Genomic DNA, 27,018 nt, shown 5'->3' on the forward strand with positions numbered 1-27,018 from the left:
ATATATATACAGAGAGATTACTATATTATAAATGCAAATTTTTTTTAAATATTAAATTGTTAGGATAGATAAAACTGAATATTTTCTGAATTAAATGAATCAGCAAAGATTACAAAGATTATAGGTAGAGAATTTAAGGCAAAATATGAAAATATTATAAATTAAGTTTAATTTAAAACGTAATAAAATCTTATTCAAAATTATTCAAAATACATATAAAGATAATGTAATATTTTAAAAAAAAATTTAAATAGAACCATTATAGTTTGCCTTTTTAAATCTTATAGTTTCTTTCCAACTAGGCTGAATCATTTACATTACCTATGAGCCTATGATGTTTATTAGGAAATTGATATGTTTAAAAGAAAATATAAACTATAAAATCTACAAATGTAGCCATATACTGTATGCTAATCTCAACGAAAATTAAAATTTGGATAAAGACAAACATGACTCTAACAAAGCATTGACGGACTCATTACAATTATTGTATGGGAAAAAATAAATTTATTTTAAGTAAAAATAAATTCTTTTGATATTCTTTACTTGAGTTTTATACAAACTTTAATACAGCTTTTAAGTTTCTGAAAAATTGCACATTGATTAATTTAAGATAACTGCTTTTAAACATTGTTGGGATTTCATCTGCGTGGAGTCATAAAAAAACGAAAAAAATTTTTTTTAAATAAACAAAAATTTAAAAAAAACTGAAAACTGAAAAAGTAGAGGTTTTAGTCAGGATGTAATCCTCTACGAGTTATTTCAAAACCATGCACTTGAAAAACATAAACAGAAATCAATTTTTAAAAACAATGAAGATTTGAAAAGAATGAAAAGAAAAAGGAACGTAAAAACGTTAGCACAATTACAAAATGCAGTTGAATTCTGCTATTTATGAAAAAAAAGCTAAAATTAATTTGCTGTTATCTGATTAAATCATCAACCAAAATTAAAAGCATCACGAATAGTTTTATCAAATTTAACCATTTTTAACCGAATCAATCTATCATACAATCTTTCATAGCAATAAATTCTACAAAAATTACATCGGTGTCATCCTACATGCAGTGATCGATGGTGTCTGCCTATTCATACATTTAATGAATAAAGATGAAAAACAGGAAACACTGGAAAAATAAATTTCAATTTAGGTTACAAAAATAAAATTTTGTTTAATTCGGTAATAAAAAGTTCAAACTAGTCCGACCAGTGACATTCAAAATAGTTTTTTATAATAGGATTCTTTTTTACCTTAAAATAAAATCAGATCTAATATTATCTTTAAAAAATTAACTAAATTTATGTCCTAAATTATTAATAATTTCGTCAAAATAAAGTTGAAAAAATGAAGAAGAAAAATTGCTGATATTTAAATATGTTTTAATTTCATCAATCACTTATACAAATTCCTAATTATTAGAATATTTCCTGTAAAATTTAAGAATAGTTATTATATTGCGTAACAATTTATTGGCTAAAATGCAATTAAAAATCACTACACTTTTTATCGGAAAATCGCTTTCAAGCCTTTTGTCAAAAAGTTTCAAGAAATTTTGTCTATCTTCACTTAAATTATATTTAAAATCTAGAAATTTAGCTAAAAATGTGAAATGCTTGTTCTATTAAGCATTAATTGACATGGAAAAATAAAATATCGTAACTAAAATATCATCAATAAACCTGAAAAAGAACAATTTTAAAGGTAGATTAAAATTATCAAATGTCCTAACGAATAGAGAAAGAAACATTCTTGGATTAAAAAAAAAAGATATTTAAACTATAATGCTAAAATAATTGTCCATATGGACTCAAATAATTTGTTGAAACCGATAATTATCAAATAGAATATAATTGTTGTTTATATTTATTTAAACAAGATATTTCCATTTTTCTTCATCTATTATATCATTAAGATTAAATAGGCTATGAAGTTTAAATGGGATGCTTAAATTTTATAAATTGAAAGGATTTATATAGGTCAAAACATAATCGTTTTTCGTTCTACGTAACTTTGGCGCNGTTTATATTTATTTAAACAATATATTTCCATTTTTCTTCATCTATTATATCATTAAGATTAAATAGGCTATGAAGTTTAAATGGGATGCTTACAATTTTATAAATTGAAAGGACATGGAAAAATAATATATAGGTCAAAAAAATTTAGCGAATCACAAAATTCTTAGAGAATCAAATAATTTTAGAAGCCAAAAAATATTTAGAGAATCTGTTTTATCCAAAGTTCAGGTTTTTAATCATTTGTGCTATTTTTAATTTAGATTCGATTTTTTTTTTGTAAAATCTGTAGTTTATTTTTTTTAAATAAATGCCTATATTTTTATGCCTCTTGTTACTATTGATGTCACTAAATATATATAAGGATGGCAGTCATGAGAGCAGAACAAACAGGCACAGGATTTTAAAAAGAGCAAATTTATTTTATTTAAGCATTATGTGATGATGAGAAGAGAGAGAGAGTGAGACAAAATCGTCGTGCTGTTCCTTAAAGGTTTGGGAAAATCCGTTAAATGTCTCGTTTTAGGGAATAAGGGAAATCTTATTAATTGTAATTGATTTATTAAATAGGTCGCGATTCCTACAAAGATCAAATGGAAAAATGTCCTACTTATAATTAATGCATACTTGAACCAAAATAAAAAGTGAGAGAAAGCGTTTTGTTTTGAATAATAAATTAAGAAAAGTATTTACAGAAATATGTATATATATATATATATATCAGTAGAGTCCCGATTATCCGAGTTAATGGGGACCGCAACAAACTCGGATAACTGAAAAACTCGGTAAAAGCGAAGAGTATAAAAACGGAAAGAAAAAGAGAAGGTATATATGTAATATATTTAAGGAATACAAAATGTATACGAGTATACCACATACAATTCATATTATAATTAAAAAGTTTACTTAAAAACATTCAAAAAGCATACTTTACGAGAATTAAATAGTTTTTACTTAAAAAAAGTCCTTAATCGTTTTTCGTTCTACGTAACTTTGGCGCTTTTCTGTAGTAATGTTTCGCCTTTTTTAAGGATAACAGGAAGGCTGGTGTCGCCTCTTTTTGTTGTTCTATATATTTAATAGTACATTCGATAGCTTTTAGTCCATCTGTATGAGAGATTTTTATATGTTGATTTTAATAATCACTGTCTTCATCATCTTCGCTAGATTCATTATCATTATTGACGATATTAACGATGATTTCATCAGACCAAGTTGTTGGATTTTATTTTTCTGAGTGTCTGGAAGATAAAATTCAGATTTATTTTTCAGCGGTTTTTTTAAAAATAAACTAGAACAAAAAAAATCCTTGAAATATTTTATAGCTCGGTTAAAGCGGAAACTCGGATAACCGGGGCTCGGATAATCGGGACTCTACTATATATATATATATATATATATTTCAGTAATATAATTTTGTAACTGAAAAAATAAACGTACCTGTCGCAAACAATAATCTGATAGAAGCGAACTATGAGAAACCACGTGCTCGATAGAAAATATGTGTCTTGATGAGAGAGCACGTGTTCTGGGCAGCGCGCGTCGTGGTCGGCGAATGGAGGATTTTTATCCAATCAGAAGAGGAGAGAGTCGCAGTCGATAGAAGCAGAATTGAAGCCCATCAGTGAGTCGAAAGAGCAGAACTAGAAAAGCTGGCTACTCTTGTATCCTCGCATGTTGGAGTGAAAGCCAACGAAATAAACGTGGCAGGCCCGCCGATTCTCTGGGATCACGTGCTCTTGCAGTACGGACGTCCCGTGCCCCCACGAGAAATGACCTCTGCAATGGTCATGCCACCCCCCTGCAAAACTGAAACTAGAATTGAAACTAAAAAAATAGCAGGTAAGCCTATGGCATATTCTATTTTAATCCTAGGTTTTGAATTTAAAAGAAGAAAAAATAACTTTTCAAAGCTCGGTTTTTTAAATAAATGTTTAATTTGCGGCATATTTTCTATTTTAAAGTCGTAAACAAATTGGTTTGAAGAAAAGAACATTTTTTTTAAGTAACATGATTAAATTTTTATGAATTAAGCGTGTTGATACCAAGTTTTGTAGGAAGACAACAATAAATATCCTTATTTACCATCGATATTTTCAACTTATACCCTTCTCTTTAAATTTTTCTCAATATGCAATCTCTAAGATGCTCTTTATCTAAAATATTGAACAACTTAGGCTTTAAAAAATACATTCTAGAAATGTACAGTTAAAATAAGCTCCATTGGGTTGTTTCAAGGAATTCTTTCGGAAATACGGTTGCATACTGTTTTACATTTAAAACAGACCAAAACAATTTCCTGCAAAATGATTTGAATTAAAGACAGTGATAAATAGTGTGTTTAAAATTAGAAAAACGGGAATCATTTAATTCTGAAATAAATAACAGAGTGAGGAAGGTGAAGAATGTTCTTTTCCTAGTCTAGGAATGTCAAAACGCTGCTATCAAGAAGACTAGTCTTTATATATTTATTTAATTATGAGTTAATGCCCAACAACTGAACAATTAAAGGTTACTTCCTCTAATTGTTAGCATAATTTTCAGTTTCCAAAGGGTTTCCTTTCAATAAATTAATAGCTATAATTAATCACAGCAAATAATTAAAGAGTTTTAGATTAACAATTAACGTAAGGAATGATATACCAGCTTATATGTTTTTAATACTATCAGCGCGTTTTAGTTTCTGTTAGAGTTATTATTATAATTATATGTATATTTTTTAAAGCTAGTTTTATCTACCAATTCTAAAACTCCATTATATTCATATTTTCCACAGTTTTAAATAAAGCATATCCCGATAAAAGTAGGTTTTATTAAATATTTAAGGAATTTACATATTTAAACAAAACTAATCTGATTTAATTAAAATATTTAAAGAAAACTCTTTACCTCTAACTAACTTTTAAAATAAGCCACGTGATGTATTTACGGATAACGATATTAATACTAAACATTTAGTCAAACACTAAAACAACAATTTACAAATTCAAACATACCAATCAATTAATGTTAGATAAGCTTTGATGCAGCCAAAAATTTTGATGAAAGAAAAAGCTTGTTAGCTTATTTAATAGATGTGAGAATTGGTGAGGATGTAAACTAGCATTCTATTGAACCTGATCATAGTTTATCATCATCATAGTTTTCCAGACAGGCCAATATGGGTTAATGCCTTCCTCTGAAGATTTCTCCACACTGAGTTCCGATTTATCTTTGATCTCCAATTCTTTTCATTAATTGCAAGAAAATCAAACTCCACGGAGTCAGCCCATCTCAACCGCGGCCTTCCCCGCTTTCTTGTTCCAGTGGGCTTAAAAAGCAGCATCTTTTTTATTATATTGCAATCTCTCATCCGAGTCACGTGGGCCATCCAATTCATTATATTTATTTTTTTGTATTTAATAATATCGGGTTGTTTATAAATCTTGCGTAGCTTAAAGTTAAATCTCCTTCCCCAATTATTGTTTTCAAGTACTCCGCAAAATCGTTCTCTCAAATAGTGTGAGGATTTTCCTCCAGTTGTGTCATCGCCCAAGCTTCTGACTAGCTTGACAAGAGTTTTGTTGACTAAGAATAGTTATTTGGTTTAATAAACCTCAACATTGGTTTATTAAACCTCAACCTGATCATAGTTATTTGGTGTAATAAACCTCAGCAATTATTTGCTTCCATGTAAAAAAAAATTCTATATTTTGAAGTCATGTGATTTGAAAAATCATAATAGTCATATATATGTTATTCAAAGCTTTATTATGTATAATTTTATGTTAATAAATTAATGTCTAAATAAAGTAAGCAGATATTTAACAGTGTTACGCTTAACACAAAATTATAGATGAGGTGAGGTGCATATTTAATTATATGTTCAACTCTGCATACGCCGCGTCATGCATGAATATTCAGATAAAGGGAAAAGAAAAAAGTGCTTGAAATTTTTTAAAATTTTTTTTAAAAAAAAGGAATAGGGGTTCATGTATATTTATTAAGTCCTTTAATGTTTAGTATTAATAATAAAAATTAAACTTAGTCAATCAAGTCTTAAAATCCAAAAATATCCATGCAGAGGATCAATGCGCTCATACATCATGCTGACCCTAATCAAATTGAATCTATTCCAGATTGTATTCTTATTAATTGGTATTTGAAGAAGCATTTCATCAAAACAGAGCACGTGATTGAAATAAACGTTTAAAGATATTAAGTATAATTATTTCAAACTCAAAGTGATAAGATTGACTTTTTGTTACAAAACTATTAATATAAACGTTACTTTTGATATTGTTAGAACATATAACGATTAAAGTTTTCCAACAAAAAATCCCTAAGTCCTCAACTTCCAACCAATTTCAAAACGCACCATTGTCTAAATTACAAATGGACACTTTCATTGCTGATTATATGGGGAAATATATGCTCTGTTTGAAATTTCTCAGGACAAGTGGTTATATAATAATTTATTTAATTGTTATTTGATTAATTTAATTGTTATTTTACCATATTCAAACAAAACAGTCGAATATCTATAAATTAGGTGGTATTCAAGCTTCTGACTGTGAGAAAAATCGTTCAAAACTGCTTTCCCCTTATACGGTTAAACAACCAGAATTTTATAGCACCAACTAAGCCCACCTAATGAAGCCACTTAGTCCCTTGCATCTGGGTTCATATTATAGCAGAAAGGGCTAATCTGTCAGTCTCAAGTTCGACAGAATGAGGGTTCCAGTCCCAGCGTTGGCATCCGAATATTTTCTCCCTTCTCTTCAACACATGAAGAGTTTTCAGTGTCCTACATTCCCCAATTTATGTAAAAAGCGTAGCTCCAATGTCCAGTTAAATTTCCCTTTTTACTGTTTTGAAACCATGCTACTTGTAAATGGTTTTAAAAAACTTGTTATTTTGTATTCATAATTGTATAACAGTACTGGTTGTAAACGGTTTGAAAAGCATAAGGCTCTTTACCGTGAGCTTTACGGTTAACTGGATGGACAGACTGTTGACGGTTATTTTACCGTGATTTTAGAATAAAAATTCCAGCAGTGCAGAAATTTAAAAAAAAAGTGGAGACTATTTTAAGACAAAAAGAAATACTTAAGTTGCATGCAATGGAAATATCAACGAGCACGTTCCCTTTTCAGACAATGAAACTTCCCATTGAGAATACAGCAAAATATGGATATTTTTTAAAAGAACTCTTATCTTTATATGTAACTTATAATTATTTAAGAACAAAAAACAGTGAGATATCATCTCATTTTTATTAAAAACAAGACTACTGAAAAACATTTTTTTTAGAACTGAATTTTTATAAAATATTATGAGAGCTGTTGAAATGTGATACTGTTAAATACCGCTTATTATGTTTCTTTTTTATTTCGTAGAATTTCTCAAAATTTTTTAGTCAAGTTGGAAAAAAATTATGATACTTAATGAAGCAGATCACTTGCTTTACATAAGATGTCTTCATTCTTTTTCCAGTGTAAAAATATTTTTAATGCATTCCTCAGTTGTATCGCTCTTTTAGATATTAGTTATTTTTCTAAGAAACATAATCAAATGATACGCAAACCCACTCAATAACAATTGTTTAAAATGAATAGTTTAACTTCTTCATCACACATTTTTTTATTGCAAATCTATCATATAAAAGTTAAATTAAAACTTTTAAGCAATTTTCTTCTCTTCAGTTCTTGTATTTCAGTTGCCATCGAATACTAAACCTAGTTAGTATCATCTTCTTGTTTTTCAAAAATTAATTTTTAAAGTCCAGGATCTTTTTGTTTGTTTCGAATTTAACATATTTTGCTTTCAAGAAAAGGCCAATTTTTTGACAATATTATCCTAAAATACTTTCATATTGAATGTTTCAGACTTTCTAGTAGTAAGAGCTTGCACTAATGAGATGGCCTCGAAAGACGTTTATATTAGAGCATAAAACTTTGTTTAAATTGTTCATAAGAATTGTCAATTTTGGCAGAATTATGTTGTTCACTGTAAACATGCATACTTGGTTTTCGGAGCGATAGGAGTTTATGTTGAACTCCGATGCTGAATACCAAATTTAGTGTTATGAAGAAACAAAAGTAATTGATTTTCTGATCTATTTTGAACAGTGAAATTTACTTGAATGTCACTGAACACTTGATTTGATAATATATGGTGTCCTAAAAATAACTGACATTCAAAATTGCATAAAAATACACTGGCAGAAGATCACAATGATACATAATAATGCAGACTTCAGTGCGGGAAAGAAGTAGTGCGGAACGCTGTAGTGCGGAAAGATGTCGTGTATAAGAAGAAGAAAATTGTTATAAAAATATTTCAAAGTTGATTATTATCTTCCAGCCACGCGCGCATCACATTTGAAAAGATAAACTAAGAACATTTTTCTTTAATGGCAATTAAAATATCAGTTTCGGGGTGTGTTTTCAAAACGAGAAATAACCCAGATTCTTGTTTTATACCTTCGAAACTCATCATCCACCACATAGTAAATAAAAGAACACAGACACTAGAGCATATCAATATTATACTCGAAATTACTTCTGAAAATTATTTCAGATTAATCGGCAGCTAACAAAAGATATTAAGATGCCTTGCAGTTAGTTATTTCTTCAAAGGCGGATTATTTTGCTCTTAATGTCTTTCTGGAATAGTTGAGTGCGTTGTAGAAAATTCTAAGCAAGCTTAATGAAAACTCAGCTTTGAACTTACAAAGAGCTTTTATTAAACAAGAAAAAATGTATCCAGAAAAGAAAGAAAACATCTTTTTTCTCAGAATTTAAAAACTTCCCTTCCGAATCAATTTATTCTTTCTCCCTTTTCCAGTGGTTTTTAGAATTTGTGATTTCTGACTCGCCATTCTCCTTGCTCGAACCCTGTTCCTTAAAATTCGCAGTCGGGCAAAATTCTCGTGCACAGATGTTTTAAAATGCATTTCCTTTCATCCGCAATAATAACTAAGCATATATTTTCCATGTTTTCCATTGAAAACATTTTGTTCAGTTATTAGAGTCAAAGCTTAAAGTTAATAGTCAAATTCAGAGATATTTGCATTACTTGAGAATATATCAAGATAACTTTTTTTTTTGAAACACGCATGAATTATTTCAACAATAACGTATTGTAATGAAATTTTTTACTCCATTTCAAGTTGTAAAAAGGGTTGAAATAACATTATTCGCGGCCTAATAACTCTCTGTTGGCCGCAGTTAGCAACCGAAGAAGTGACAAATGTATCCAGGATTATTTAGCTAACGAAACTACATACATATATAGATTATGTTATTAACATCATTTTAAAAGTACAATTAACAGTGAGTTACACACAATAATACAAAATGAAATAGCTCTTAATTTAAATATGTCAAGGTTTTACAAAAATTAACCTGTCTTTATTAAGATTGCAGAAATTTTAAGTTTTAGAAACGGATTTATAATATACAATAATTAGTTTAACTGTTTTGTAATCTGGCAGTCTAGGCTTAGATACTTAGGGTTAGCTTCTGATGCAAATTTAACTAACATATTTTAACATTTCTTTTTAAATAGACAATTTAAATACCTCTCAGAAGCAGCATTGAAAAAAATATCCTTGTATTGGTAGTTTTCTATGAAGAGGAATCTGCCGAGACTAAACTGAGGATTATTCAAAATACTATCTTGTAATTATATTACTTGGCTCATTAATATGTCTTTCTTTATTGACTCGCTTTGTTGATAAACAATGTAAATAAGCACTGTTCATAAACGAAGAGAGAAGAGAAAAAATTTTAAAAAATATAAATTACATGTACCAATAACTCTTTCAAAATGAGTAAACCAGGTTTTCTACAATTTAGAAAAATTTAGAGCAAGAGAAAAATGTTGAAGGAGTGAAAATGGTGTTGGGACTTCCTTATTTCATAAAAAAATACTAATAATCATTTCTAAGTTGAAAGAAATATATTTAGACGTTACAACTTTCAAGCTAAAATTCTAAAATCAAGGTAAAATTAAAAAATTTAAATTTGCCAAAAGCCTCGTAAATCATTTGCAAAAGATATACCAAAATATGAAGTCACGGATTTAGTATCCATTTTCAACTTTCTAACGGTTATATCTGTTGAAAGCACCATACCCTCAGCTAAGTGCTAATTCACATATTTGTTTCTTAGAGTAAACCTTCACTAAGTTTGATGTAACTTAATACTGAAAAACAATCGTAAGTCATAAAGCAATTGCATATCTATGACTAGAAAGTAGTACAATATTAGCACAGCACGAAAAACAGTTTGGGAAAGGGGACTTCTAGAAGTCACAACACTTCAAACATATTATTTTCCTAACACATACTTTAATAAGGAAAGCACTAGTAAGATAAATTCAACAATCAAAGTTTTGTTTATTTGTTTGTCCAATTTTCAAATCACACACTTCTCTTAAAAGAAACTTACTATTGAAAAAATATTAAACTAACCTATTGTGAGTTTTTTCTTCTGAAAATGTTTAGCTAATTGAAGAAATCACATCTTTTCCCTTATGCATCTAAAGTAACAGCTAAATACATTGAAATAATTATTATTACTATTGAAAAAAAATCATAACTGAAATGAGTTATAAAAATTTTAATTTAAAATAAAGCTATTTAATATTCAATATCTTTTAATGTCATTCTTATATGTTTGTTAACTATTAATTAAAGCTTTTAAAGAGCAGTTATTAAACCAAAGAAATTTTTTTTTCATTTATTTTTCTTTTTTCTGTATTTTACCGAAACAGCTACTTTTCAGCAAACATTTTACATTTAAAAAATATTTTACATTGTTTTTATTAATTAGATTTTTAACCTTCCGTTTAATAGAACAAAAAACAAGTCATATAAATAATCCATAATTTGTGTACTAAACATTGATTTGTTCTTTTTTAACTCTCTTATTTCAGCAATAAGTTTCATAAAATTATTGTTCAGTTAAAGATTAATCGATAACTATAAAATTTAGGGAATAATATTTGAATAAAAATTATGTAAGACAAATATAAATGTTAAATTTTAACTGTTCATTTATTTATGAAATGCTGGTTTTGAAATCTGTGACAGAAAAAAACACTATAAAACACTTTAAAATTATAAATACACACTACAAGTGGGAAATACTTAAAATTAAGTTGAATTATTGTTTCTTGAATTAAAGAAAAATAAACACTTTAAAAAAATAGCGTGATTTTTTGAGATTCTTCTTAAACCTTGTTGACCAATTTATTATTCTAAAATTAAGGGGAACCTGCTGTTCTTCCTTTCTTATAATATTAATAAAAATTCAAATTCAACAATATGGAGCTGTTTAATTAGGATATCCGTTTTTAAATTGATTCATACATCATTATATGATTTTATTTTGAGATTTTTCTAATTACTTTGACTCTTCTAGCGTAAAAATAGTATTTGATGTTGTAAACGTTTCTGAAACTTGTTTTTCTTCAATTTTTTGCAAAATTTTTATTTATAAATATTGATGATTAGGATATGTAATCGACTTATATAATATTAATTTTATCATATTTATAGTTTCATAAAATGTCAGATTAAACAATATTTATCTTTTTCTAACTTATAATTGTACGTAATTTTCTTATAGACTTTTCATGGTTGCATTGCAGCTGTAAATTATTAAATAACACTATAATTATTATTTGACTAAAATCAGGGTTTCTCAAACGGTGATCGTTAACAAGTAGTAGTACTTAAGAAGTATTCAAGAGGAAGTATTTACGATTTTGGCATGTGAGTGATTTGAATTTTTATACGGACAAAGACTTCTTTCGAAAAACACTTGATCGAAACTATGGTTAAAATAAAAATAAAATGCTAATTAAATTTTAATTCCATGCATGCCCTTTTTGGCTGAGTGAATCATAGTTTTATGTAAAATAAGTATGAATAACAGAACCGAAACCTATCATTGAGACGTTGGTTAAACTGAAATTCATCTTTTAAGAACATTGTAATGTTTGTACTGATAATTCAATTTAATTTCCATATTTAATTTGAATTTTCAATTATTTAACATTAGATCTGAAATAAATCATACAGTTATAAATATTCTATAATTATAATACGTAAATTTATAAATATATTTGTTTTTCTTCAAGTAATATGTGCATTCATATAAAATAAATCAACGAGAACAAAATAATTATTTAAAAGCTTAAAGCAATAATTAACAATCAACTTTTTGCTTCATTTCAAAATAATTGCTTTGGCAAAAGAGATTTACATGGTTTTATAGTTAGCAAAGTTTTATAGTTTAAGTATAGTAGAAATTGAATACAAATTTTAAAGAAAATGTCATGAACCGAGCTTATCGAAGTGATTACGTTTAAATCGTATTTCAATAGAATTGGGGAACTTGTTGTACCAAATCTGTTTTATGACAATGAAAAAGTAAATAAAAAAACTTAGGATCATTCATTTAACGAATGTGCAGTTTTGATATAACAAACAGTTTATCGTCAAAAAAAACAAAAGTATTACGTAGCAATCATGGGAGTTGATCAATAAAGCGAGTTGAATGCTGGAATATGATATTAATATCAAAGTATATACCTTTCATTAAAAATTAAAAAAGAACAAGGCAATTTTTTTTTTACAAAAATAAGCATGGTTTATAATTTTGAAAAAAAAATCCTTGCAATACGAAGCAGTTCTACTTAAAATAACTTTTTTCTTCTAAAAACAGATTGGATCTTAAACTAAAAAGCAGGAACAAATGAAAGAAAATAAGTTTTTTACTGGAAATAATTAAAACTTAGTGGAAAAAAAGCAATTAACGAAAAAATTTAAAAATAAATCATCTAATTATAGTTTTATGAAAAATTACTAGTTTTTGACGAAAGCCGTTGGAGAGTAGGCTTTACTAAAAACTACAGTTTTCAATTAATTTTTATCACTCACAATTCAAATTATTATTTATGTATATTTTTGGTTAACCAATTGCACAATATCTTTACACACAATATCATTTTACATGAAATAGTAAACTTTTCATGACTCATTTGGATAAATTTTTATTTAATTCTTTCAAATTAAATATCTAGTCGTTAACAATTGCATTTAGATAAAGATTTCCTAACATATGAATAAATTAAGAAGTTATGTGTTCACATGTTATGTTTTTGAATAATAATTGGATCTTTCTTATATACGTTTTAAATATATTTATATAATTATAAGTGTTTTTTGTCATAACACCGCAAATAATCGAAATACCTAATTTCCTAAAAGTAAAACCTTTCTTTGACTTATCGAAACTTTTTCCTTGAAAGGAGTTTTTAAATTAGAGAAAAGTTAGACAAACGTAGCATATCAAATTGTTACTGTTAGCAGGCTTAAATATAAAATTATAAAACTACAAATGAAGTAGAGATTATAAAATAATCCTTTTAAAACTCATATGTGAATCATAATAAGACTATTAAAATTAAATAATTAATTTGAAATTACGTGACGAAACTTAATAGTAAGCTATTAAAAAAATTAAAAATTGTTTCGAAAAAAATAATTTTACAAAAAGAAAAATATATAGAAAAATATATAGATAAAAGAAAAATATATATTCGTAAGAAATATCTTACGAAAGAAAAAAATATTTTAACATTATTCTTAAAATTTTATGATATTTTCTTCTTTGAGAAAAGTTAGTTTTGTTACTACCTTTAGGAATTTGATGGGACTTTTCAAACAAATTTAGTTAATAAATTTATTTAAAATGGTGCCAAATATTATATACATTCATGAATGAATAAGAATATTTAGTAGCTAGTAAATGTAAAGTAAAGAATATTTACTACTAAAAAAGCATTTAATATATTTGTTACAGTAAGTTTTTTGTCTTTTAAATATTTTGGAAAGTAAATTATCTAAATAATTTTCCAATTCAAAAACTAAGGAGTTACATTTTCTTTTATTATATTAATTCATCCGTTATGATTTTGAATCACAGTTTAAAATGGCTCAAAATTATTCTAAGCTGTAAAAATGAACGGAATAATAATAATTTAGAATTACAGTGAGTGAGAACTTTACTTTCATGCCCGTCTTTAAACCTTTTAAAAACCCTTGCATAAAGTTTGCCTCAGAAATCAAAAGTATTCTTATTCTAAAAGCATTCTCCTGACAAGTTCTGAACAAATGAAGTCTATTACTATGCTGGTGATTATGAATATATTATAAAATATCTAAATCTACAAAATAGCGGCTTGTCTATTTTGAATATTTCATCACTTGGAACTTTCAAAGCACTTAAGATGTGTTTTGCAACTCCTCGTAAGCAGTTACAATAAATTATCGCTTCACTCAATATTCCAAACACTCCCATTTTCAACATATGCACTTAAGCCACCACACTCTTCGAAACCAACGTCCATAAAGATTTTGCTAAAGCAATTTTTTTTCTGGATATTTTACCTACGAGATGTATTGCTTTAGTTGCTGTCTAATATGTTACCATTAGGTAGCTATATTTTTTTCTGAGAAGAGATTCACATAAAAACCTCCAGAGAAGCTAAAATTTATGATGAGTAACGAACTATTAATTTTTTATCAGAGAAAAATTTGAATCATATAAAAACACAGTTGATAAATTTAAAAAAAAACGCTTTCTAGATAAGAAACCTTAAAAAAGTCAACCTTAGAAGAAACCTTAAAGTCACTTGACCTTAAAAAAACATCAGTGTAGGGTATGCCGGGCAAATGTAGACCGGGCAGTGGCACTTAACCTTAAAAAACATCAGTGTAGGGTATACCGGGCAAATGTATACCGGGCAGTGTCACTTAACCTGAAAAAACATCAGTGTAAGGTATACCGGGCAAATGCATACCGGGCAATGGCACTTAACCTTAAAAAAACATCAGTGCAAGGTTAAAATATCGAATAAATGTAGTTATATCCACGAATAAATTCATATTAAATCGAATGTAATAAATATTTCGGTCTTTCAAAAAAGCATATCTGTAATTGTCGACATACACCGGTGAGGGTCCGAATGTACAAGAATGTAATGAAATAGTCGATCTTTCACTGACGTATTTGGTGTTTGGCGACATTCACCGGTGAAAGTCAACAACCACCGATTTCGCTCTTTCGCCGTGACATATGCGGCATATACAGTGAATTCGCGATAACTCGAATCTGATAGGACTGAGGAAAAACTTCGACATATCGGAAGTTCGACTTACCGTTAGTTTCGGTTTTGGACTTTCAAAATATTGTCGGATTATTTAATTAATGCTTATTAATTACAAATCTTCTAAATGCTTACAATATTTAAGATCATTTTTCTGACAAGCCATTTACGATAAGACTGTTTGAAGCACTTTATGATACCCTGGTCCATCGGCTGCAACTTTGCTGTTGTGTTTGGCGGGAGAAACTGCAAGTTTACTGCTTTCAAATTAGGTAGATCACTATGCGCTGTGCATTTATCCATAAAGAGTATCACTTTTCTTTTTTTAGCGAAGAATTTCCGATCCAATTTTCTTACATAGTCTTCAAATAAAACTGATGTCATCCAAAACTTTTTGTTAGACTTGTAATCCAAAGGATACGTTTTTACATTCTTGAAACATCGGGGATTTCGGTATTTTCCGATAACAAGTAAGGGCAATTTTTCTGTCCCAGACGCATTTCCTCCAACTAGGACAGTCAAACGTTGCTTGCTCATTTTACCCCCTGAGCAGTTTTCATCCTTAAACATCATAGTCTTATTTGGAAGACATTTAAAACATAAACCGATTTTATCAATATTGAAAACATCATTCTAACTGTATCCTTGAAGTAAATTTGGTAACGTTTAATTTAACCACTGTTCACAAACTTCAAGAGGGACAGCTTTAGCTTCTCCATGAAGAGTGCGAATGACATTGGGTGTGTGTTGCAAAGGAAGGGGCAAGATATCAGCTAGTAAGTTTTTTTTTTCTTGCTTTAAAAGATCCCAAAAAAAAATCGAGTTAAAGGGAGTAAAATTCGAGTAATCGAGAATAATTAACATGAAATTGAAGATAAACGGGTCGGGACCTCATAAAAAAATCGAGTTATAGTAATATTCGAGTTATCGTAATTCGAGTTATAGCGAATTGACTGTATATATATATATATATATATAGTTATTTTTTAGAATGAGTGTAATGATAACCATTTCTGAAATTTTTTTTCAATTTGTTTAGGTCTTTTTGACATGAAGTGTTGGTGCCAATTTAAGTATTATATTATGATATTTTCAGTTACACTACCTCTTCAAGAGAAGGAGAAAAACAAATTAAAAATTTAGTTACGGTAACTAATCACGGGTAACATTTAATTCAAAATCATGTAGTAAAGGGAAAAAAAGAAATTTAAAATTTCATTACGGTTACTAATTACGTTTAACATTTAATTCCAACTCATGTAGTTAAAAAAAAACTATATGTCTAATATAGAAAAAAAAATTATGAAAAAAGGCATTTTTTGAGAAAACCACAGTTGAGTTCTTCTTAAATTTCGCATTTTGTTTTCATAATTATTATAAGAATGGAACAATAACTATACTGTAGTGAGTTTCGAAAACGATGTGAAAAACACACAGTGGGGAAACTAAAGTGTTCAAGACGCATAAAACGTGTGTAACATTTGTTTAATTTATTAAATAAATAAGTAAATAAAACATCACTGAACTTAAAAAAAACCCTTTTCTCAGAAATCATTATCAGAGATCACAATACGGCAAATTATACAAATATAACAATAACTCTTAGTAAATTTTAAAATGCCATGACGGAGACTAATTTATTATCACATACTTTTAAGCAGATAAATGAAATCTTTTTATGAATAAACTAAATTGCATGAAAAAGTAATTAGTTTTTTTTTTCACTTCAATCTTGATCACTTCAATCACAAGAAATTCAATCTTGGTATCGTGCTGTTACAGCCAGCTTATGATGCTGTTATAGTTACGTCATAAATTGAGATAAAAAAATTATTTTACAACTTGAAGACTTTTATTTGGTCATTTTTGAGTTTTTTATGGCCATATTACAAAAAGATTAGCCGGGTAATTGAAATACTTTTCTTACAAAGACCAACTTTAAACAAATATATTTTTGTATTTTAAAATATGTATGAAAAAGAAATATTTTAGGAGTATATTTGAATTTTATTCCATGTATGTTTTCACAACTTATTCAACTTCGTTTTTTTAAATCACTTCCTTAATAAGAATCAATTATTGAAAAACACTAGTTTTTAATGGTTCCTGATGCAATTTTACACGACATAGCGTATTGTTTTCTAACATGAAATTATGATATTTATGCAATTAAAAGTTCGAATGCATCGATTACTTTCAATGATTTATCCAGTCCTCAATTCAGAGAAACATTTTTAACACTGCAACCTTTAAATTTACATCTAAAAAATACTTAATTCATTATTACATTGTTTCTAAAATTTAATAAGGAAGTATTTTATTCAAATTTAATTAAAAACAAAATAAAGTAATTTGTAACACACATTCTGAGTTATTTCAAATTTTTTATAATGTTTAAAAGTGTCGTTTTAAAAGCTAGAAACAAGATAAGAAATTTATCATTAAAAGGAATTTAGTGATCCATTATTACGCATAATATCATTCTGGTTGAAAACAAATTATAAATGTTTGAATCAATTGTATGATTTATAAGTCAAAAAACAAAAATTCGAAGAATGCTTCGTCCTACATTGATGTTTTAAAACATCATAAAAATTATAGATAATATGTTCAGTTTCAGAGAGTTAATTAATTCGTTTCCATTTATTAATGACAAATTTGTTTTAAATAACTTGAAGCTTTCAGATATTTATTTTAAAAGAAAAGATTTTAGGAGTTCCCAAACCTCAATAAACAAAAACTTTATATTTTCCCTAGAAATTTGGCAATAGTTACACCTTCTATTTTCACGTCGTATATTTTTCCTATTTAATTACAAATTTTAGTTTAAATTTACCTCACAGAAAATTAACTCTGGCTTATTTGCATTTACACCAAACTTCTCATCTCTAAATTTGATAAATGTAACAGAAATTTTCTGAATCACGAGAAAAAAAGTTTTTTTTTGTAGAGTAAAAAAAGTTTGCCATAAAAAGAGGGAAGATAATATGTTTCTCGCATAGACCCCTACACGCTTCTTATTTAATTTAGAATGACTGCACTTTTTGATGCGTGAAAAAGAAGTCTTTAATATGTAATCTCAACCCCAGATGAGGATTTTTTTTCTTGAAGACAATGTGTCTGCTAGTAATTCTTATCAAATTTAGCTTAGAGCTATTTTTTGTGTTTTAATTATAAAATAAACAATTCTGGAAAAGAAAAAAAAGCGTTACGAATGGTTAAAGGAATTAAGAAAACACCCTAAAATTTGTGATCCAGGCTACTCTATAAATCCTAAAAACGGTGAAAAAACTTTAAGTTTATAATGACTTACGCCCCATTAACAAAATAGCTCAGATTACTATCGTCACTTTTTGTGAAATTTTAATTATAAGATAATGTTTTATCTGCATCATTTAATGGCTTCATTAACATTAAGATCATGTAGAATTCTTTAATTTGTTTTTATGACTTTTTTGTAAAAAGAAGTGCAACTTTATGATTCCTTATACAATTTATTTTGAAACAACAGTTTGTATTATAGAAAAATGACATAAAGAAAATTTTCAATTATAATTGCTTGTATTTTGATTAAAAGAATTCATGATTAATACAACCATGTTTGATAAAGTTAAGCAGTTTTGCACTATGGATAAATCAAGTAATTTTGATTTAATTTTCTAATGCTTTAATTCTCTACTGCAGCTCATTATTCCAGCTTGGACCCAATCCTACACTTTCATTGATTTTCTTCCTCTAAGTTATATTTGGTTTACCTCATTTTCTCTATTAAACTAACTATTTTGAAAAAATAATACCCTGTATGTCTATTTCTGTAATGATTTATATTTACTGTAAGATTACGTCAGTAAATAGTTAGAATTATGACATAAAAATAGGAGGAGACTTGATTTTAATACATAAAAAAACTGCGTGAATTTAAGAAATTCCGAAATGTAATAAAAAACTTATACAATTTTCATATTTAACGTAATTTTTAAAGAAGATGAGGTTAAAATATTTATTTTAGATATATTCATGTAAAGTTCAGTAAAAAGCTTTTCTTCAAATATAAAGGTTAATATTCATAAAATTCATTGTAATTCTACTAGTATTTAAATGCCATTAGTTATTATTTACAATCCTTTAAAATTATATATTAATTTCTAAATGATTACACCCAATGATTACTAGACATTTGATTTTATTGAAATTGAAACACAATACATATAATTTTAATTAAACTGAAACTAAATTTATTGGAATAAATAATATAAATAATAATTATACCTATTAATACATAACAAAAATATTACAAAGAAAATAAGCATTTTTTTCTTTTTAAGAATCAGATGAAACCTTTTTTATCTAGCAATATTACACAAGATTGGAATTTAAGTTTAAAAAAAATCCTGTTTTGAAATTTCATGAAAAAGGCCTAACATTATTAAAGGAGATGCTTTTTTTCTGTAACAATTTTCTGTAACAACATATACGACTCTTTCGTACCAGAATTGTGGAAATCTTTTGTTTTTCTCGTAAAGTCATAAATAGAAAAAGCTGAAGAAGGATAAAGTGTTACAGGAAAGAAAGATATGCAGATAGATAGGTATTGTGACTTTTAAGATTTTTTTTTTCTAATCATGAAGAATTATTTTTCTATAATATATTTTAGAGAATGTTTCTAGGATTCGAAACCAGTAGTAATTCGGTGAATTAGTTCAATCATATTATACACAAAATTGTATAACGAGCATGCTATTTATTCTCTGTTAATTTTAGGTTTTGAAAATGTGAAATAATTTAAGACATCTATCATATTATTTCAATACACAGGAGTTGCACAATCTGTTAAAAAATGATTTATTCGAATTTTCTTCAAGATTCTTGACTTTTGATTACATTTTTATCACACGATTTTTTTACATCAAGTTATCAGCTGCAACATAACGAATAAAAGAATTTATTTAATAAAACGCTTCTATTAAATAAAACGCTTTTAAAACAAATCAGGTAACAAATCTGGCTGGTCGATACGAATCCAAATCCGGCTTGCACCTATCACAGTGTTGACATGAAATATCCTCAGTGGTAGACGGATCATGGGTCAGAGTCCCTTTGCCACCAGGCAAACTGTTGGAGATTCCCGTGGTCTTCCTCTCTATGTAATGCAAATGAGGGTTAGTTCCGTCAAAAAGTCCTCCACGAAGGCAAAATTCTCCCATTACTTAATCCCGGAGTTTCCTTGCCTTTTGCATCGGGTTCGAATTTATAAGGCTACGGAATTGAACATTAGTAGTCGTAAACCAAAAATATTAGGTCGACTGTAAAATAAAAAACGACGGCTGTGAAATAAAAATAATAAATAAAAGATACGATCGGAAGTCTTTAAAATAGGTTAAATAGGTTTATTCCGTAACTAGTTCGACCCGTATCTGAGGTCAGAAAAGTGACATAACATCAATATATTATCCTTAGTAGTAATACTTCAGAAAGCAGTTTATTTGGGTCATGTTTATTCATTTCGTAATTCTCTTAAGAAGCGTTTTTTTCTTCACATTGTCCTAATTTGCGAATGCATTTCTTATCATTCGCAACCATAACTAACTGTAAATTTTGTGCAAAAAAATTTAAAAAAATCGCATAATCAAACTTTGAAGAAAATTGTCAGCGATGGTTGAATTGCTTGAAAATGATGTTAATAGTATGGATTAATTTTTTTCTTCTTTTTTTATGTTGAAGCAGTTCAAAATAAATGTAACATATTTGTATCGTTTTTTTTCGTTCGCAGAAAGAATTATCTAATTTTTTGTATGAACAACTTTATTTTTCTGTTGGTCGCAGTTAAGTTACCTAAAATGTGACACAGAATCCTTTTGTTGCATTTGCAGCAGACTGAAATGTACTTACATGCATCTATTTTTCTTTATTTATTATTATTATTATTTTTTTAATGTAGAGTTAACATTGAAGGAGCATTTACTAACAGCATTATAAGAAGAGAAGTAGCTCTTTATTTAAACACGTCCAGATTTTGCTTAAATGAATTTGTTGTTATCACAATTTTACGAATTTTTAATGTTATATAAATTGGATTTTCGTTTTGATTGTTAATAACATTTTATACACTAGCTATTTATTTCAAAAGACTAATCTGTCTTCGAAGAAATTATTTTTGTTTCTGTAGGTTGCCCAATTTTATTTTTTTAAAAAAAATTTATTTAACAATACAAATTTCATCGTTTGAAACTTAATTAAATTTCACTTTGAACAAATAACATAAGGTAGAATAAAATCGTTTCACATAGGAATTTATAAAATTTAAAACCTATTGCATTTTTAAAATAATTAAATTGTGCTAACATCATTTTGTTAAAGCCATTTAATTTGCTTATTTGAAAAAATTAAATTTAGAAATGAAAATCAATGGCTTTCTTATGAATTACCTAAATAATAATCTGCAGAACTACTCGCATCAAATGGTCATCCTCTGATTACCAAAAAGTTTGCATCAGTTGGTATTTAAAATTAATGGATTTGTCCTAATGATCTAAATTAGGTTAGGTAACAAGATAACTTTTTTTTCACTTCAAATGTCTCATCATTTAGGAAGGATAATTCATATAAAATAAATCACCATTCTTTTGCATTAATGAATTGTATTAATTATTATAATCAATTTAAAAATAAGCAATATTGGAGTGATTTTACTTGAAGGCTGTGATTATGCAACATTACGTAATGAAAGATCTTCTGCTTAATTAACAAAACCCGAATTAAAAGGATTCATGAAATTGACGGAATTACTTCGGTTCCTTAGAAAAGACAATTAATGAAGTAAAATTGAATTTCTGACTACAATATTAATATAGATAGACGTCTTTTTGATTAACTATTTGTTTTAATAAGCGTAAATTCGGAAAATGCTTTCAAAGCTCTTTTAACGAGATTTCCTTGTTGACAGGTGATATTTAAGGGTTAATCTGAGATTCCTTTATGAAATGGTTCTATTTCGCTGATTAAAATTTAAGGATATTCTTTGAAACTATCAAATGAAAATCATTTATACAAATAACTTTTATTTGCGCAGACATTTGAGATTTAATCCGTATATTTTAATAATGTAATAAAAATTTGGAAAATAAACATTATGAATTAGCACTACATATTTATATGCTCAATAAGCGTAATTCTCTTAGAACATCATTAAGATTAATAGCATTCTTTTTAGAGTATTGTACTTAAATAAGTAACATTTTCTTTACAGTATAATACTTAAAATGAATTTATTTAACTTATCTAAGTTTATAAGTAAAGCGAATTATTTTAAAATATTTTGAACAACTGATTATTACTCCATAATTACGCATATTCAATAAAAATAAAATACTTATAGCCTATTTCTTTATAATACTTTAAGGCCTATTTAGCATCGCTAAACAAAATTTAAATTTCATTTTACTGTTTGACATCAGCAAATATTTCATTTTAAAGAGTTTATGATGCATAGTTATATTTATTAAACATTTATTTTGTTTTCTGAGCAAATAGTATTTAGAAGTATTAACATTTTGTAAAAGAGAAAATAAATGGAATCTCTGTAGAAATATTTGTATCATTACATTCATTCTATATAAGCTAATTTTAAAAAATGTATTTATCAAGAAAAGTAATCAATGCGTTTTCATGAATATTTTTATTTTTAAAGAGCTATACTTAAATTTATGAAACCTAAAATACCTAAAATTAATAGTTAAAAAATAGTTTTTGTTATGTCCATATCAGACTTCGTCATATAATTCGTTATTTTACACATACGGCATCGGTGAAACCTTAATAAACGACTTTTAATGCGAAACATTTTTAAGGTAAAAACTTTAATTTCTTTCGTACTTTTTTTTATAATAGTGAAACAAAATGATAAATTATCAAAGAAAACGCACATGAATTTTTCTTAAATATTGTTCTTTATGCAATTACACCAATTTACCTCTTTAAGATGCTTAATAAAGTTCTAAACTTATTTTTTTGTAATTTTCAACCCATTTCATAATTTTTATTAACAAACTAAAATCTTCGCTTATTTTCTGTTTCGATTTTAAACAAATTTATATCGAAAGAGTTTACAAAGTGGAATTTGAAAATGGAAATTTAATCCCAGATTTTTTAACTTCAAGCCTCTCTTTCAAAAATTTATTAATTTCCGTCTGTTTCTGCAATTTGTCTTAAATAATCTTAGATAATTTAAAAAAGTTTAGACAATATACCTTTTTCATTGCTTGAAAATAAAACTACTTAAATTAAACAAATAATTTTGTTTGAAAAAAAATAGCTCATTGTATTTTCAATTGAACCTAAATGAGCATAAGTTTTATTGAACTGCTTACTTTAAAAATTCGTTTAGGGCTTAAAAAATTAAACTTAAAAAAAAATAACAAAACTTAAGGGGGAAAGCACATATTTACATTGATAGGAATTTTTGGTATAAAAGGTTTAAATAATTATTTTTTTAATTGTTTTGATTGTACCATATACTATCAAAATTAGATAACCATAAAGTGACGCTATTCAAACTGCTAACTGCGAGAAAACTTATTAAATGTGTTCTTACCTAATATGATTAAGCAAACAAAAATTTATCCACGCCGACAAGAGACAACTCATAAAAACATTTAGATCTTTGCGTCAGTGTTATTGCCGAGACGGCTAATCGGTCAATCTCACGCCAGACAGGCTTTGAGTAATTCATCAATCTGTGCTAGAGCTTAAGAATTTATGAAAGCGAAAAATAAATTTCCAAATTTGTCTGAACTCATCAAGGACTAGCTATGTATTGGAAGAATTTAATGCAAATATATTTTAGTGAAAAAAACATTTCCTTTAAAGGCAGCAAAAGTAGTGGAGATAAAAACAGTAACAGTTTACCATTCTGCTTGATGCTAACGTGGATAGAGCCAGTAAACTTTTACTTTTGATGATAGGAAAATATGCTAGCCCATGATGATTCAGATTTGAAAAAAGCTTCTACACTGCAATATGAATCAAAATAAAAGCCCCAAAGAAAAGGAAACTTACAAAAAATTTTCCAGTTGAGAATAATTCTGAGAAAACAAATAACCGTAATAGTAATCGGAATTAAACTTATAAACACGGATAATTTTACCAATGTTTAATTATTATTTAAACAGTGTTTTCTTAAAATGGAATAGGAATAATAGGGCAGTGTTCTCAAGTAAGGGCGGCTTATTTTTACGAAAAAGGCAACGAGGGCGCATCAAAGGGCAGGCAGGGTGGGCCACCGTACCGAAAATGCTTAGGGAGAACACTGATGATGAAACGTGCATCAGAAGTTTCTATTACAAATCGGTTGAATAGCGAAAATGCTGATGATTGTGCATCAAATAATTAGGATTCTATACTACATGGAAAATATATTTACAATTTATGATAGTTCATCTTAAGAGACAAGTTTTTGATTTTTTTATTTGTTGTTATTGAAGCATGAGCAGCCTATGTAAAATCATTGTACTTTCCGTTTTTAATATCAGCAAAAGTAATCAAAATAATTTTTAACAGTTGGCACCACGGTGACTATAGTAGGTGCAACAAGTCACCATACGAAAATATCCCACTAACTCATATTTTTGTGCGTATCATCTCGTGAAGTTAACCATGATTAAAAACATTTAAATATTATCTTCAGAATTATGTTTCTAATTGCTATTTGTTTGAAGAAGTGTTATGTCAATTGTTATTTTTTATAGCAACAAAATTTGTCAGGTGAAACAAATAATGCAGCATTAATATGATATTTTTGATATTTCAGATTGATATCCCTTTGCTTAGCTTATGCGACATCGAAAAAATTTTAACAAATTCCTGATTTTAATTAACACATCTTAACTGCATAACAGTCGTTTGAAATGGCCTCCATTTCAACTATCAAAGTTTAATGCTCAAAAAAATCGTAAATGAGAATCAACAAATTCTTTTATTATTTCCGAAATTGTTACGATCTGCCACAGTTTGTTAAATTTCGCAAATGATAGGCTTGGAATACAATTAGCACAATTAACTACAATAATTATTTACTTTTCTTGACAGTGAAACATTAAAATAGATAGATATTCTAAATATTAATAATTGAATCAAAGAATAAAAGCACTTATCATTGAATTCGTTGCATTTTTATGCAACCTTAGCTATACGTACAACAAAATAAAAACAAATGCAAAGTAGCATCGTCTAGTGAATCAGTAGCAATCCTGGAATAAAATCCTGAATTGTAAAATTACTTTAATATAAGATTTTTAAAAAATTAAATAGAACTGTCAAGCATTTGCTTAAATTATTAGTATTTCATCTTATGACTAAAAGAAAAATGGAATTATATTGTTATGTAGTGTTATTTTCATTCCAGAGATATTCAATCCAGATCTTTTAACTAGTATAACATTATTTGAATAGCTAGTACATAAAAAACACAATTTTGATGCTTTTTATAGTTTCTGTAATAAATTTTTTGTTCTTGAAATTTAAATTTATTATAATAATAATAATTAATGATTAAAAGAAAGAAACATAAATAAATTTTATAAATTAAGATCACCACTTCGGAAGACATATAAGATTATTTAAAATACATGTTTATTTATTTTTAAAATTTACCTTTTTTTTTTTTGCTTGCTCTATCCAGTAACTTCATTTCCAATCTAAGATTAGATCGGTTACAATCAGAGGAATGTACTAAAGTAATTTAACTAAATGAGATATTAACTATAAATTATTTTATAAAACAATAAAACGAAAAATATAAATTCATTTCTATGCATCATGTAGGCTGATCATTGAATCATAAATTGCAAGATTGCATTTAATCCAAGATGATTTAAAGAAAGATAGTATAGACTCTAAGTTAGGTTTACGATCAAATCAAAAAGATTTAATCTAACTAACTACATCCACCAATATAAAAGTTTAATCGATTAATTAAATATGGGATCAACATGAACGTTTATTTATCTCTGAATAATTTTAATTACTATATCATGATTATATGCTGCTTCTCAATTTCGTGTGTATTTTTTATTCTTCTCGCCTGCGTAGGTCTAGTTTTTACACTGATTAATAAAGTCATCGACTAATGATTCAGGTATCATTTTTATTTTTTAGTTGTTGACGATTCATCTACAGGCATTTGCAAATTTTTATAAATAATATGTTTGATGAAGTAATCTCTCTTGCACGAATTGCTAGTCATCTCGAGTTTTGATAAATCTTACCGTTCTAAATGCAGGCGTAAAATTTGATTGCATTAAGAACAATCCCAGATTCCATTTTTTCGTATGTGAATAGATAGATTGTATTAAGAACTAGATTAATTTATGAAAAGATATATGAAAAGAATTACAGATGATACAATTGAAAGATCAGGAAAACACGAAATCTCACACTATTTTTCATAAGAAAAAATTAATTAATTAATTTAAAGAGAAAAACTTAAGTCATTTAAAAAGTAATAACTTTATTTAACTTTAATTTTCATTTATGTATTTCAATTTCACATACGCAAAAACTAACTCATAAATAATGTTTCGCAAGGAAAGAAAAAATAATCTTAATCAGTTTTTAACATTAAAATTTAAGGAAAAAATATTTTAATTATTTGTTCTGATTTCTTCGGACGTTGAAACTTAAAATTATTATATATATTTTATATTATTTTCTATATCTAATATATTTATACTATTTTTTTACTATATACGATTCATAAATAATTTACTTATTCGAATTTAGTTTTTAAAATTTAACATTTTCTATATTAAATAATTCGAGGTTCACAAGAAAATTTAATCAATT

At 27.1% G+C, this 27,018-nt stretch overlaps 1 protein-coding gene and 1 long non-coding RNA gene across 8 annotated transcripts in view; one reads left to right on the plus strand and one right to left on the minus strand.

Annotated features, from left to right (window-relative positions):
* The window catches only part of LOC107457337 (uncharacterized), a 41,143-nt gene extending 37,604 nt beyond the window's left edge, over positions 1–3,539 (minus strand). Inside the window, exon 1 of the long non-coding RNA XR_001585822.3 lies at positions 3,457–3,539. This is a non-coding gene — a long non-coding RNA (uncharacterized lncRNA). The remainder of the gene's footprint in view (positions 1–3,456) is intronic.
* Positions 1–27,018, plus strand: part of LOC107454859 (cytotoxic granule associated RNA binding protein TIA1-like) — a 975,013-nt gene that overhangs the window by 653,458 nt on the left and 294,537 nt on the right. For 2 of the 7 annotated variants that reach the window (XM_016075333.3, XM_071188071.1), the window contains exon 1: positions 3,727–3,858. The exons of the other annotated variants lie outside the window; for them this stretch is intronic. In XM_016075333.3, coding sequence (XP_015930819.1) covers positions 3,789–3,858 — 70 coding nt within the window. In that variant the 5' untranslated portion in view covers positions 3,727–3,788. Of the gene's footprint in view, positions 1–3,726; positions 3,859–27,018 lie in introns of those variants that run through there. 7 annotated transcript variants of the gene reach the window in all.

This window comes from Parasteatoda tepidariorum, chromosome X2, assembly GCF_043381705.1.
Source record: "Parasteatoda tepidariorum isolate YZ-2023 chromosome X2, CAS_Ptep_4.0, whole genome shotgun sequence".
In the NCBI taxonomy this organism is placed as follows: Eukaryota; Metazoa; Arthropoda; class Arachnida; order Araneae; family Theridiidae; genus Parasteatoda; species Parasteatoda tepidariorum.